The 12628-nt window shown below is 46.4% G+C and overlaps 1 protein-coding gene across 5 annotated transcripts; it reads right to left on the minus strand.

Moving 5' to 3' along the window:
- Nucleotides 1–123: 123 nt before the first annotated feature.
- Nucleotides 124–7300, minus strand: SRD5A3 (steroid 5 alpha-reductase 3; the record flags this gene model as incomplete). 5 transcript variants are annotated; one of them, XM_082315753.1, is made up of 6 exons in its annotated part: nucleotides 124–763; nucleotides 1308–1443; nucleotides 1982–2104; nucleotides 3470–3664; nucleotides 4081–4232; nucleotides 7092–7300. In XM_082315753.1, 6 exons carry the CDS (start codon nucleotides 7298–7300, stop codon nucleotides 697–699), a joined length of 882 nt encoding a protein of 293 aa, XP_082171879.1. In that variant the 3' UTR covers nucleotides 124–696. The 5 variants fall into 5 exon arrangements, with proteins under 5 accessions (XP_082171879.1, XP_082171878.1, XP_082171877.1 ...); XM_082315752.1 differs by having other exon boundaries at nucleotides 1296–1443; XM_082315751.1 differs by having other exon boundaries at nucleotides 124–1443.
- Nucleotides 7301–12628: the final 5328 nt, after the last annotated feature.

Consider the following 12628-nt stretch of genomic DNA (forward strand, 5'->3'; position numbering starts at 1 on the left):
TTTGAAAAACTACACAAAAGGGAAATAGAAGGTGTAATAAACTGTTTTAATTAGATAATTCATAAGATATATTTCAATATATAAAAATTCTTCTCATACACAAAATAATATACACATGTAAGTACAAAACACACTGAAACACCAGCATCCATATGCTACATCATGCAAACTGATCATTCACTCCAGCATCATGAAAAGGTCCAAAACATTTGATGGTTAAGTGCAAGAAACCCCTCTGCTGAGTGACATCATCTCCCCAGTAAAGAATTTCTTCGCACCACTTGTCAGGTACTGGTTTCTGTGTGTTCTCTGCCTCGGCAGCTCATTTCATCTGCTCTCACAGGCTGTTTAAAAACCAGGGTAGTCGTGGTTACGGTCATCCTGCATAACCGCCCCCTCTAACACACGAGGGTCTCCAATAACCCGCTGTAAGGACAACAGAGCCATAACCAAGAACACTGATTTTCTGCAAATTCTCTTCTACTGTCTCTCCAGACAGAGAGCCTTCCATGATTTTCCCAATTTAGGGATAAACAAGGAGTTTTCATCAATGAATGAAAACACTTTGGTGCAGAAGAGGGAATGCAGAGAATGGGTCTGTTTATCTCCACTGCTGAGTATGAGTCATTCCTCCACCGCAGCTTTCTCCACCGGCTTTTGTGCTTGCAGTTATAAAGCAGTGGCTGGTTTTAATTATCAACAGGGAAGCACAGGAAGACAATGCACAATTTGCCTCCCTCTGAAGTGATTCAAAGAAAAGAGACTAGGAAAAAAATACGTTTAAATATTAGACAAGGCAGGAAATACAGTAGTTCAAATGATTCCCTGTACCCTCCTTTCACTATGCAGTTTTCACGTATATGTATTTGGGCTTGCTGCACAACAGCAAGTATTTTATGCATAGGATATAATTATAAAACAGAAAAGAGCCAATTAGCATCTCTTCAGTTTGAATTAAGGTCTTCAGTAAACCTTTTTTTAGCTTGTATGATATGCAGAGACCTTATGTTTCCCCACATAAATTGGTAACACGGATGAGAGATTATCATTAAAATTACAAGCTTTTAAGCTAGAATTAGAGAAAATGTGCGATTTTACCTTGGCTTTAATAAACCATAAACCTCTTATTCCGTCTCAGAAAACATTTCCCAGTTTGCACTAAAGGTACTTTAGATGAAATATTCTAAAAAACAAATGGTATAAATGCTTTTCGATGCTTTGGGTAGGAGCTAAAGTTTTTCTGATAGAACTCGTGACACAAAACAGCAGCCAGTGCCTGGTTAAAAAGAACATACATCACTACACACCACCACGTCACGTTGTGAAATCCAAGTGTGATGGCCATAGATACATATATGAGGAGCTCTGCAAAATAATGAGGGCAAGAAACTCTCTCAAACCAGTCTCCAAAAGGTACACTGTGGCTCAGACTTACGACCTTCCCTGCAAGCAAACAGAAAGAAATGAGTTGAGAACAACATGCATTAAACAAACTTTACTTTTCTACTCACAATTACAGAACAACGTGCTCATTAAAGTTATCATCATCATCATCCACCTTCATCTGATCTGGCAGCTTTGCAGTTCTTAATGAAATAAAATGCCACCTCTGGCTGTTTGCGCAAATACAGGGTAAGGAAATCTATTTTTAGCCTACATGGAGACAAAAGTGAGGTCCCCGAGGAGTGGCACAAGTCCTAAGCATTAGCATGTGTCTGTCCTTAGGACACTAGAAGCCAGACCTGCATTTTAATTTCTATGAAACTATATATACAGACACAGACAACACATTCCCCCTATTCAGTCACCGGTCTCTTTTCCAAACAGCCTCATTTAATCTACTGAAAGTCTTATAGAGAGCACCATGCTACACAAACTGAAAAATACTCGTGTTTTAAGGTATTAGAAACTACAGAAGCCTTTTGAAACAAGCAGGAAAAAATTACCTAAGTAAATGGTTGGCAGAAATGAAACATCTTACCTGATTTACTTTTTCTAAGATTAGCTAGAATCACAAGACATCTGTGTTGGTGAAGGCAGGCCCAAACGTATATCGTAACTCCTACAATGTGATACCAGCAGACCTGCACAGAAAGCTCTTTGCCTGAATGAAATATGTTTCATTAAAATACGGCCAGGAAACAGCTTCCCCAGCATCATCCCAAAACACTGTGTACATTTTTTAAATGTTATTGTCTTACAAAATTACAGTACTGAGCCTCTAATCCCTTGGAAGATGCTTTTAAATGCTGCATCATTTAAGTGCTCAGCTGGTAGTTCATCACCCTTAACTGCTCTGTACTAAAAATATCTAGTTTTTAATCCCGTAGCTTGAGGTACGGCATGATGTACAACCGACACATAACTGATAGTCTAAGACTTCAATATTCAACGCTGTTTGTAATTCTTATCATCCTAATTAAAGATGTTGTCGTGTCTCAGGACAATATATAAGTACACAGTTTGTCTTGTTCACAGTGAGTGAGATAGACACATAGACCTACACACCCACACACACAGACCACACAGACCACACACATCCACAGACCCACACACCCACACACCCAGTGTGAACCATTTAGACCTTCAAAAAATATTAACTGTATTAGGGATGATTTCCAATGTACAAGCCAATACACCATCTCTAAGAATCTACAAGATGTGAAAAGTAGAAGACAGGTCCAGAAAGAAAAAGGCTTTATCTAAACATAGGAGATCTGAAGGTTCTTTTAAAAACTCACTGGATTAAACTAGAGCTGGTGTGGTTGGAAGTAGTTAAAAACTTCCCTAAAGTTACATACTTGGTAATGACCACCTTACAAAAATTAGTCATGGGAGAAGTGCTACAACCAGTTCATGGTTCATCTGTGCAGGGGAACAGCAGCTCAGTTGTGAGACTCAGTGGAATGTGTTGGCAGAAACAAGCCAAATAATTCAAATTTCTGACATTAACATGGGAGACATGACATGACATCAGAGACATGACATGACATCAGAGACATTACAGTACCGAGGGAAAGAAGAGACTGACTGAGGCGAGGTAGAGCAGTGGCAAGTTCTCAATGGAAAACAAAGGAGGTGGCCAAGACAGCCTTGCAGACCCACCTTACAGGAAAGCTTACAACAAAAATCCAAACTCCAGTTTGAGAGCTGAAGTTGCGTAATGGCATTTGAGAACTGGTACCTATTATTGTCCTTCACAAAGCATATGTATCTCAATGTAAAACTGACCGGTAATGATCCTGAAAGTACCTATGTGGGACGTCTTTCAGGAAATAACGGTGGTGGTTAACATGAAAGTGTGTGTTGGTGTCTGTGTTTGTGTATAATGAACTATGTCAGTAAGTATTTTTACGTCTCATCAGTTAACACACTTCTCACACAAGCAGCCCTCTACGAAACCATTTGCCACGATGGGAACAAATGGGAGCAAAACCGCATCTTTGGTAATAAGTAAGCAGGCACTTACCGTTCCTGACGTTAGTAGGCACCTGACATAGCACAGTTGAGCCAACGGCAATGTAGTAACCAAGTCCGAAGCAATACTGCACGATATGAATGACGCCGTTGGAAAACACGCTGGTCCAGAGGCATTCTGCAAGTCTTCGACAGCTATGCAGCCAAAGCAGCAAGAGAACCAGGAGTGCAGAGAAGTGCTCACTATCTGCTTGCAGATAAAAAATAGCAACTTTGAGACAGATAGGAACAATTTAAGCCCAACAGTGCTTCAAATAGGCTATTTTTTTGCCTCCCCATAGCAAAATTTTACCCTTGTTTTAAATTAACTGAGCACTGGGGAAAATATTTGTACATGTGAGGCACTACTGACCACAGCAAGGTTACTTCTAGAAGGTGCTAACAGCCCTTTCTGCTAAAAGGACTGCTGAAAGCCACCATATCCATAAATTAGAATGATTTCTTGAATAACGACAAAGGGACTTGGTATTCCAGGAAACCCACTTGGAGCCTGGTTTAAAAGCAGCTGATGAAGTAGCACTTGAAGAATACAAATTCAGCACAGGACTGTAGTGCAGCTTTCTAATATTTATATGGCTGCATCATAATAGCTGGAATACTTGCCTGTGTCCTCACTCTGAGAATCTCTGCCAAGAGCACGGTGCATGTGCTGAATCCATGATGGAAGCGACCCTCCAAGGAACTCAGCTTGGAAAAGCCAGATCAGCAGAAAGCCGTTCCAGAGTACAGAAACCACATAAAAGTGAGTAAACCACCTGTGGGAACAAAAAGGGTCTTCACTAATGTTCTCATCATTCCTTCCTTGGAAATGTAGCTGCAGGACATGCTTGCCTGATGGTGAGTACATTCCCTTTTGGTCCCCACATCAGTAAGTAGAGAACTCGGGACTCCAGTGGTACCAAGCAGGAACAACCCTAACACCTTCTTCCCCAGCAAAACACTGCCTGGAATAACCTCTAACTTCGCTTACCTTACTAACCATAGCTGCACTAAAGAGGAGAAAGTGTAAACCACACATTGCAAAGGTATTCCTCAATGCTTAGAACTAATCATGATGTGCACAACTTTTTCTTTGCAATTTACATCACTGAAAGCACATCCAAATTAATTTTCTGGGCATTTCCAGCAGCACTCCCACTTTCCTTCGTTCTAGTGGATGTATGACATGACATGTTAAAGTTCATAAATGACAAATGCAGATGGTAAAAGGCACCCAGAAGTAATTATGCAGCTGTACACTAAAATATCTTGTCCTTCTGCAAATTCAAGGTCTGCAACAATCCTATAGAAAAAAAGGAGAGTCCACCAATACCACTGGGTGATTACAAGGCAAGACCACGTGGGTTTTTTTTGAAGAAAACAAAGAATCACCCAACCCCATAACACACTTATAAAAGCACATTATGTATTACTGAAATGCAAGACATTACGGTCAGGACAGGTAACTGGATGGAGTTAAACAGTCTACAATATCCAGCTCAAACTAGGTGATCCAGTATTTCCTTTTGCTTTTAAAACTAAAGGTCTTTCTGGCTATGAATAAAACCCAGGACCTCTGGGAATACCCGCAAAAAGATGAAAAACATACCATGGGAAGATGCTGATGGCCTTGTCTTGACAATGTCACTATTGGTACAAAACTAGGATATAACTGTATGGTCAGAGAAGACTATATTTCTCTGGTACTTTTCTTTTGGGGCAATGTAGGAATACAACACCCTTGCTTAGTGAAACCAAATAAAGTAACCCCCAAAGCAGCTCAGGTATCTCTCAACAGCAATACAGAGGCCAAGTCAGAACCACAGAGGCAGCGAGCATGCCTGCACATGCCAGAGCACCTTGCCCATTACCAGTTGGTAGCCCCTTCAGATGATCACTTCTCAGTTCCTTCTCCTACAAAGCAGAGACAGCAACATTCGCTCTGCTGATGTGCAACAGCAGAAGTAAAATTTAGCCCCTCTCCCTCACTTTCTGCTTAGAAGATAAATAAAACTTGTATATTGATAAAAACTCATCGCCACCTCCAAGTTCTAAGCTCTTTCCCTGCTGTCCTGTTACTCAATAGACTTCTGTCTCATCACTCGCCAGAGAACTTTCTCCACACGCGTTGCTTTTTGCTACCAGCACACAAACAAGCCCTGCCAGCTTAGCAGAGACATGCCCTGCGAGGTTTCAGCAATCCCAGTTACACTGGGGATGTATCTGACCCACAGAGCGATCCAGCACTGCAGTAAGACGTGTCATCCCTCAAGGAGAGGAATGTTCACGATTTGCCAAACCAACCTGAAATGAATCATAACATTTGACAAGATGGAATGGCAAAGTTAAAAACAAGCCCAAGCTAGTGAGAATACAGTGGTTGTTTGGAAACAAGACACAGATGAATGGCAACAGAAAATGCTGCAACTGCTACATTCAGGATCTTCTCTGTTCTTTCAGCTAGCAGAGTTACAGGTTCACTACTCGAGTAACAGAATCGCTCTGTACATGTTGAGAGCTCGAGACCAATTCCCTGAAAAAGCCACGTTCTTCAGACACCATCTTCTGTAAGAAGGGGTGGTGGGAAACTTGTTTTGGAGGAAGGTCAACTCAAACGAGAACCTACCTTAAGAATGTGGCACTTTGCAGCATGCTGCAATTAAGCCTTTATTTTTGCTGAGGGTACCGCAGAGCTTAAACACATCCCAGGGTATTTTCTGTAACCAGAAGCCTGATAACCAAGATACTACATTACCATCTTTCCATTAAGAACATGCTGTGTCACAAAACTTTTTTTTAACATTTGCTTTGAAAGCTATGTATATAAAATGCGTCAGCGATAACGAGATTGTTACGTTAGGGACGATCAGATCTTTGGGTTAAGTAGCCTCCCCGTCCTGTCCTGCTGGCCTTGCCAGATCCTGTTGCGCCTATGTTCAAGTCAAAGGCTAGTTCTAGTCACGAATCTCAGCTGATCAAAACCGATGAAATCCCAGTAGCGTACAGAACGCTGTAAATGCTTTCTTTTTCCCGCTCTTTCATCCTATTAAACATCTATCAAGAGATGTGTTTGGATAACGCAGCAGTTCTTTTGCCTTATTAGAGGCTGGTCACGCAGGGTCCAGATCGTTACGTTCACATGCTGTTACCAGTATCCTAAGTCACATTTTAAAAAGAAACCTTGAAGGAAGAAGACAAGGACAGAGGCTCGGTTTAAGACAGTAAACCGGCGGTGTATGTGCACAGTCGCAGTTACACTCAGGAATCCGTATTCCCAGGCGCCTGACCCGAGCCGTGCAGGAAGGTTTGTTTTGCAGATCCTGCACGGGGCGGGGATTAGGCTTTTGTTCCAGTTCGGAACATATGGACTCTGTACGATGGCAGCCTCTACGCTCCTCCGTTCCCCATCTGTAAAAACAGAGTAACACTTCTGCAAAAAAACGGAGCCCAGCTCTATAAGAACAGGCAACGCCGTTTCCATATGCTACTTATTTCCTACATCGTCAGCTGAAGTGACTGAAATGCCCATACAGTTAGTCCTGCGCCCCTGCGGCACAGGGCACGCAGCGAGGACAGAAACGGCGGCAGGCCGCGCCTCGCCCGGCGGGGCGCAGCCCGCCCCGCCGCCCCCTCACCTCTTGGGCACCTGGAGGCGGCGCAGCCAGGCCGGGCCCTGCCCGCAGCCGCGCTTCGTCTTCCCGTAGCGAATGAGATCCTGGAAGAGGCCGGAGACGACGCCGGGCCGCCGCGCCGGGGCCCGCCGCAGCCGCGGCAGCAGCAGCAGCAGCGCCGACAGGAAGGCGGCGGCCAGCAGGGCCCAGGCGGCGCCCAGCACCGCCAGCATGGCCCCGGCCCCGGCCCCGCCACCGGCCCCGGCCCGCCCCGCCGCAGGCCCGCCCCGCTCCGCCCACCGCCGTGAGGGCGGCCGGCGCCTGGCGGCGGCCCCTTCCCTTCCGCTTCCCGCTCTCGGGAAAAGCGGGGCCTGCCCAAGCCGGGGGCGGGGGGCGGTGGGCCCGGGGGCCCGGCGGGGCCCGGGGCAGGCCGGAGCCGTGGCCGCCGTGCTCCGTCCCTGCAGCTGGCGGCCGGAGCAGCGCGGGGGGCGGGATCCGTGTTCATAACGTCGCCTTGTGCATCTTTCGGCGTTGGGCTGTCTCCGTCCTGTCTTTTCGTTGAGATTCGGAGGCGGTAGGCAAGCTGCCGCGGGTTTAACAACGCTGGGGAGAGGCAAACCCGCTGGTTACGCCGGGGCCTGCTCCGGTAACCCAGGAACAACTTCCCTGCAGCTGCCCGTAGTCTCACCGAGTTCCCATGTCGGGGCTCGTCTCAATCGCATGCTTACCCCTCAGCCACCTCCTTCATGTCGCGTGTATGTGGGGTCCCGTATTCAGAATTTTATTCTAGTAATATTCTTGGTTTTGTCACGACAAGAAAGCCTTTCCTTGCCTTTCTTTTGCCCTGAGAAATCAACAAGCCAAACCGTGTTGGCACCAAAGGGAGACGGTTCCGTCTGACCCCCAGCGAAAAATGTCCGGCCCGCGTCCCTGTTGCATGCATGCCGGGATGCGGGTAAAGCCTTCCCTTCGCAGGAGAAACCCGAGCGTTACTTGGCAGGCGCTCAGGCGTTCCTTTATCTGACCAAATATCACTGAGTCAATTTTCGCACTCACTGCCTCCAAGGAGATCCTGAAGGATATATCCAACTTTTCATAATAGAGATGAGAAAAGCAATGATGTTTAGTGTGGACACAGTTATGTTAGTACTTATTAATGCTCTAGAGTAAACTAAGATTTTAAGTCAGGATTCTCAGGAAAAAAATAGTTGGACTGTGTTTCCAAGTCTTTAAATACAGAACAACCTAATTTTATTAGTCTTTAGTGCTACTTCAAGCCATCACGAAATCAATAGATTAGGAGCATAAAGCAGTGGCCACCATCTTGCAGCTCACTGAGCTGCAGGCCTGAAGTCCACCCAGGTTTTTGACTTCAGGAGGAACTTCTGTTGCTCCTGATGGGCTTCCACGATGCCGGTGTGGCTGCCTTTGTAGTGGTACCTCCCAGGGTATCTGTAAAGGTATCAAGGGCTTTTTCCCATATGGCGTTGAATTATGTCATAAGCACTTTAATTGCATCCCTACCAGCTACCAAACCCATACAGTATCTTTTGTTTGGTGAAGATCAGGTTTGATTGAAAGAATTCTTTTTAATTTTACCAATGTAGTTTCCTAAACAGAGGTATAATCCCTCCCTAAATTATTTTGACATGTGTGACTGTGTTAATCCATTCTATCAGTGAATCCTGCAAAGCAGCACATGCTCAGCTGAAGCACTCATGACATCAATAACATTGCTTTGGGAAAAAATCATTGGAGTTCACATTTTCTGCTAAAACGTGTTGGTAGCTCTCCAGTTATATCAGCATAATGGGTTGTAATAAATATTTTAAAGTCAATATAATTTATGTCAAGGTTTGGAGCTCAGCCTAATTCTCTTGTCACTTCAGTATAACTGAATCCTAAATCTGGTTCAGGGATTTTGTGGCTAATTGTTTTGGGTAATTAGCAGGAGATGAAGATACCAGGCAGGTGGGTGGACGTTTTTGGGGAGTGGGAGGGAGGAGCAGGCGATGTGCAGGTTGCCATCACTGCGCCCTGGGGAGCTCAGGCAGCAGCCACTCCACCGTGGCCACCCTTGTCCCGGGCAGCACGTGGGCAGCTGCGTATTTCTGCATCCCACACGGCCACATTTTGAAAGTGCTGCTGGGGTGACTGGTTTGGGCAGAGCAGGCCATGCGTAAGCAGGGAGCAGCCGTGTCTGCTTTGCAAACAGTGACGGCACGGGAGCCCCCCGCAACAGCCTGCCTGCGGGTCACAGCAGCAATGTGCTTCTGCAGGTCCTGGCTCGAGGCAGCATGCCCTCTTGTGCTGCACATTCCCTGGAGCTGGAGGTTGTCTCCTCTTGCAGCATAGCTCTTTGAAGCACGGCAGACGTACCTCTTTCTTTTCAGCCTCAGCTCCTCTCTGAAACGTGAAGGAGATGCATTGCAGCCTTGTCTCTGCAGGCTGGTCCTTTTGCAGCTTTCACAAGACAGATAAGGCAAGGGGGAGCAATGGTCTGGCCCATAAAGGGGGTCCTTCCTTTGTCTGAACAGCAAACCTTTTAAAACTTAAAATAGCCTCGCTCAGCAATTTTGGTGGCCAATATGGATGCCATTTTCATGAAATCATGGCCTGAAGACTCCTGGCTGGGTGTATGGCACGGCCCTGCAGCATACTGAGCAGGTCCTTGGATTCCACTGCACCCAAGTTATATTTTTCTGTGCAGTTTGGGCTTTGGGAGTGTTTGTAAAGCGAAGGATAAGGAATGTGGCTGTTAGGGTGCCTGTGAGACAGTGGCAGCCAAAGGGCCTACAGGTGTGCTGCTGGGTGATGGAGCTGATGAACGACAGCAGGACTCCAGCAGGACAGTCACATGCACCCAGAGACAGGCAGTGCATTGTGCCCTGTTCCCCTTCGGGGTGACAGGTACCCAACTTTTTGGCACTTCGGTCATCTCCTACATTTAACTAACCCAGAGCCTCGGAGGTACAGCTCTCACGGAGATCAGTGAACTAGCAGATGTTTAGTATCAAATACTCTTCAGTCAATTAACCTTCATTTAAGGAGCAGTGAACAGAAAGGCTCTTTGCTTGGGTCCATAGTGCATGGTAGGATGGAGGCACTATTTCTCCTGTCTGTGTTGCATTGACTGCCATGTTACTAGCAAAGCCAGGCAAAGCGGGGTTTAGTCGGCACAAGCCAGGTCTTGCTGTGCACTCTACCAGGATATATAGGTGGGAAGGGAGAGAAATGAGTGTCTGAGAAGTACAGCTGCAACAGACAGAGCACATCCCTTTTGGTATCTGTCTTATTCCTTGGCTCCAGCACTGCTACCACGGGGGGTTTCCTGTGGGGCAAGCAAGAGCCACAGCATGAATGCCGAGCCTGCAGACCAGCCCATGGCAGGGACCCTGTGCAGCAGCTTAAGGGTGAGAAAAGCACTGTTCTGGTGAACACTTGCTCAAAAATTACTTCATTCTGCTATGAAAGAGCTGCAGAGTCCACCCATCAGGAACTCCCCACCAAGTCCCACAGTGGCCCATGAGATGTCATCACCGCTGTAGTTATCACCGTGAACCATAGGTTGCAAGTGGCAGATTTAATGGTGGAAGAAAGAAGGTGACTTACATTCACGCACCAGTCCTTCCTTTGCTTGTGGATGCTGGTTCTTCTCCCGCTATAATGCAGAGCAGTTTTAAGTTATACGGGCAGATGCTAGGCTTCAGGTGGGTCATTTGGCAAAGCTGGTGGTCAGCAGAGGGCTGTGGAGTTGCATCTCTGAGGCTCCTTGGCCACGCAGTCGGCGCTTGCTGGACGCCCAAGGCACCCACCCCCCGCCAGCTGGCTCCAGCCGCGGCTGGCCGGTGCTACAGCAGCGCAGGGAAGCGGGATCCGACCTCCAGATGTGGTCAGTTTGCCGGCTATTTCCTCAGGGTTCAGATAATTGGAGGAAGAAGGGGAGGAATACAGCTGTGAGGCTGGGAAATGGTTTGAAGGAGAGGGCAATCTGCAGTTGGTCATCTCAAATATACCTTCTATATTTATATTTGCAAGTTATGTTGAGGAGAAGATGTAAGTTGTGCGCTGCTACTTCTCATAAGTGTGTATTTTTTTTGCACAGCAATCAGAGCCCTTCTCTCTAGGAATTTTTTCCCCAGTGCTGTACGTCTGTGGCCCGTTATACCACCCGTGTGCAGTCATGATTTTCCCACTTTTTAGGCCGATAGTTCCCTCTAGGTGGCACCAGCACTCTTCGGTTCCCCCGAAGCCCGCCCGCCCTGCGCTGGGCTCCGGCTCCCGCTGCCGGGGAAGGCCCGGGAGGGCGCCGAGCATCCTTCGAGCATCCATCCTTCGAGCATCCATCCTTCGAGCATCCTTCGAGCATCCATCCTTCGAGCATCCGTCCTTCGAGCATCCTTCAAGCATCCATCCTTCGAGCATCCATCCTTCGAGCATCCTTCAAGCATCCATCCTTCAAGCATCCATCCTTCGAGCATCCATCCTTTGAGCATCCTTCAAGCATCCATCCTTCGAGCATCCTTCCACAGCAGCGCTGCGGGGCTCTCACCTCGCAGTCCCTCCTGGCATTAGCGGCTTGTAACAGTCCATGTACCGATAGCATTTGTAGGCTTTGCAATTTGGTAATTGCAAACGTTTGTGGTTGCGTGTTAGCTTTCCGTGGCAAATATTTGTTCTCAGCTCTGTGACACTTATACTGTCTTAATGGGTGGAGTTCGTCTTACCTAACTTGACCCATCTAGAATTAACTACCTAACTGAAACTAGTTAGGTGGCTTCCTAGTATAACTGATGGAGACAGGTACCTCCAGAGTACCAGGTTTTTTTTTTCCTAAAGACAGATGTCTCAGCTGTTGAGCTGAATTGTCCTCCCTGGTGAAGATCTTCCTGGTGGAAAGAGAATCTTAAAGGGTCTAGAATAAAAATGGGTATAAATTATTTATGCTGCTGGACCTAGAGTTATTTGATGAGTGTCAAGCAATGAGGCTTTCACCTTGATAAAAAAAACATTTTTCCACAAAGGCCTGGGCCATGCAAGAGAGTTATCTGTGTATGTAACCGCTTTGTGTTTCCTGCCTGTTAGAGGAGACCTGCCAGGACAGTTTATAGCCTGCTGTGAGACATCACTCACAACAAAACTTGTTCACCAAGGAGAATGGACAGAGAGCCTGGAAAGATGCTGTGCAAACGGTGAGAAGGAGGGTCAAGGCTTGGCTGAACCATATAGAAAATGCTGGAGAGAACAGATCGGAGCTCAAATTTATGTACCAGGAAGCTAGACTCGTGTGGGCCACAGTGGACCATAATGTCTGATAGCACTTTCTGAAATGCCTGTAGGGGTGGGAGAGCAAAGGTCTGCTTTGGAGATTTCCAACTCAGACCATCATATTATTCAAAGGAATTTGTCTGCATGAGGGACAAAAATCAGCATAGTTTCCTGGCCAGCCCAGAGCAGATTTCACAGCAACTCTGGACTTAATAGACTTACCCAAGGATTTTATGTGGTGATTTTGGTTTATTTTTTTTAGTTTATAAGGGATAATAGGGAAATTATTCGGT

Source organism: Platalea leucorodia, assembly GCF_965183815.1.
Source record: "Platalea leucorodia genome assembly, chromosome: 6".
In the NCBI taxonomy this organism is placed as follows: Eukaryota; Metazoa; Chordata; class Aves; order Pelecaniformes; family Threskiornithidae; genus Platalea; species Platalea leucorodia.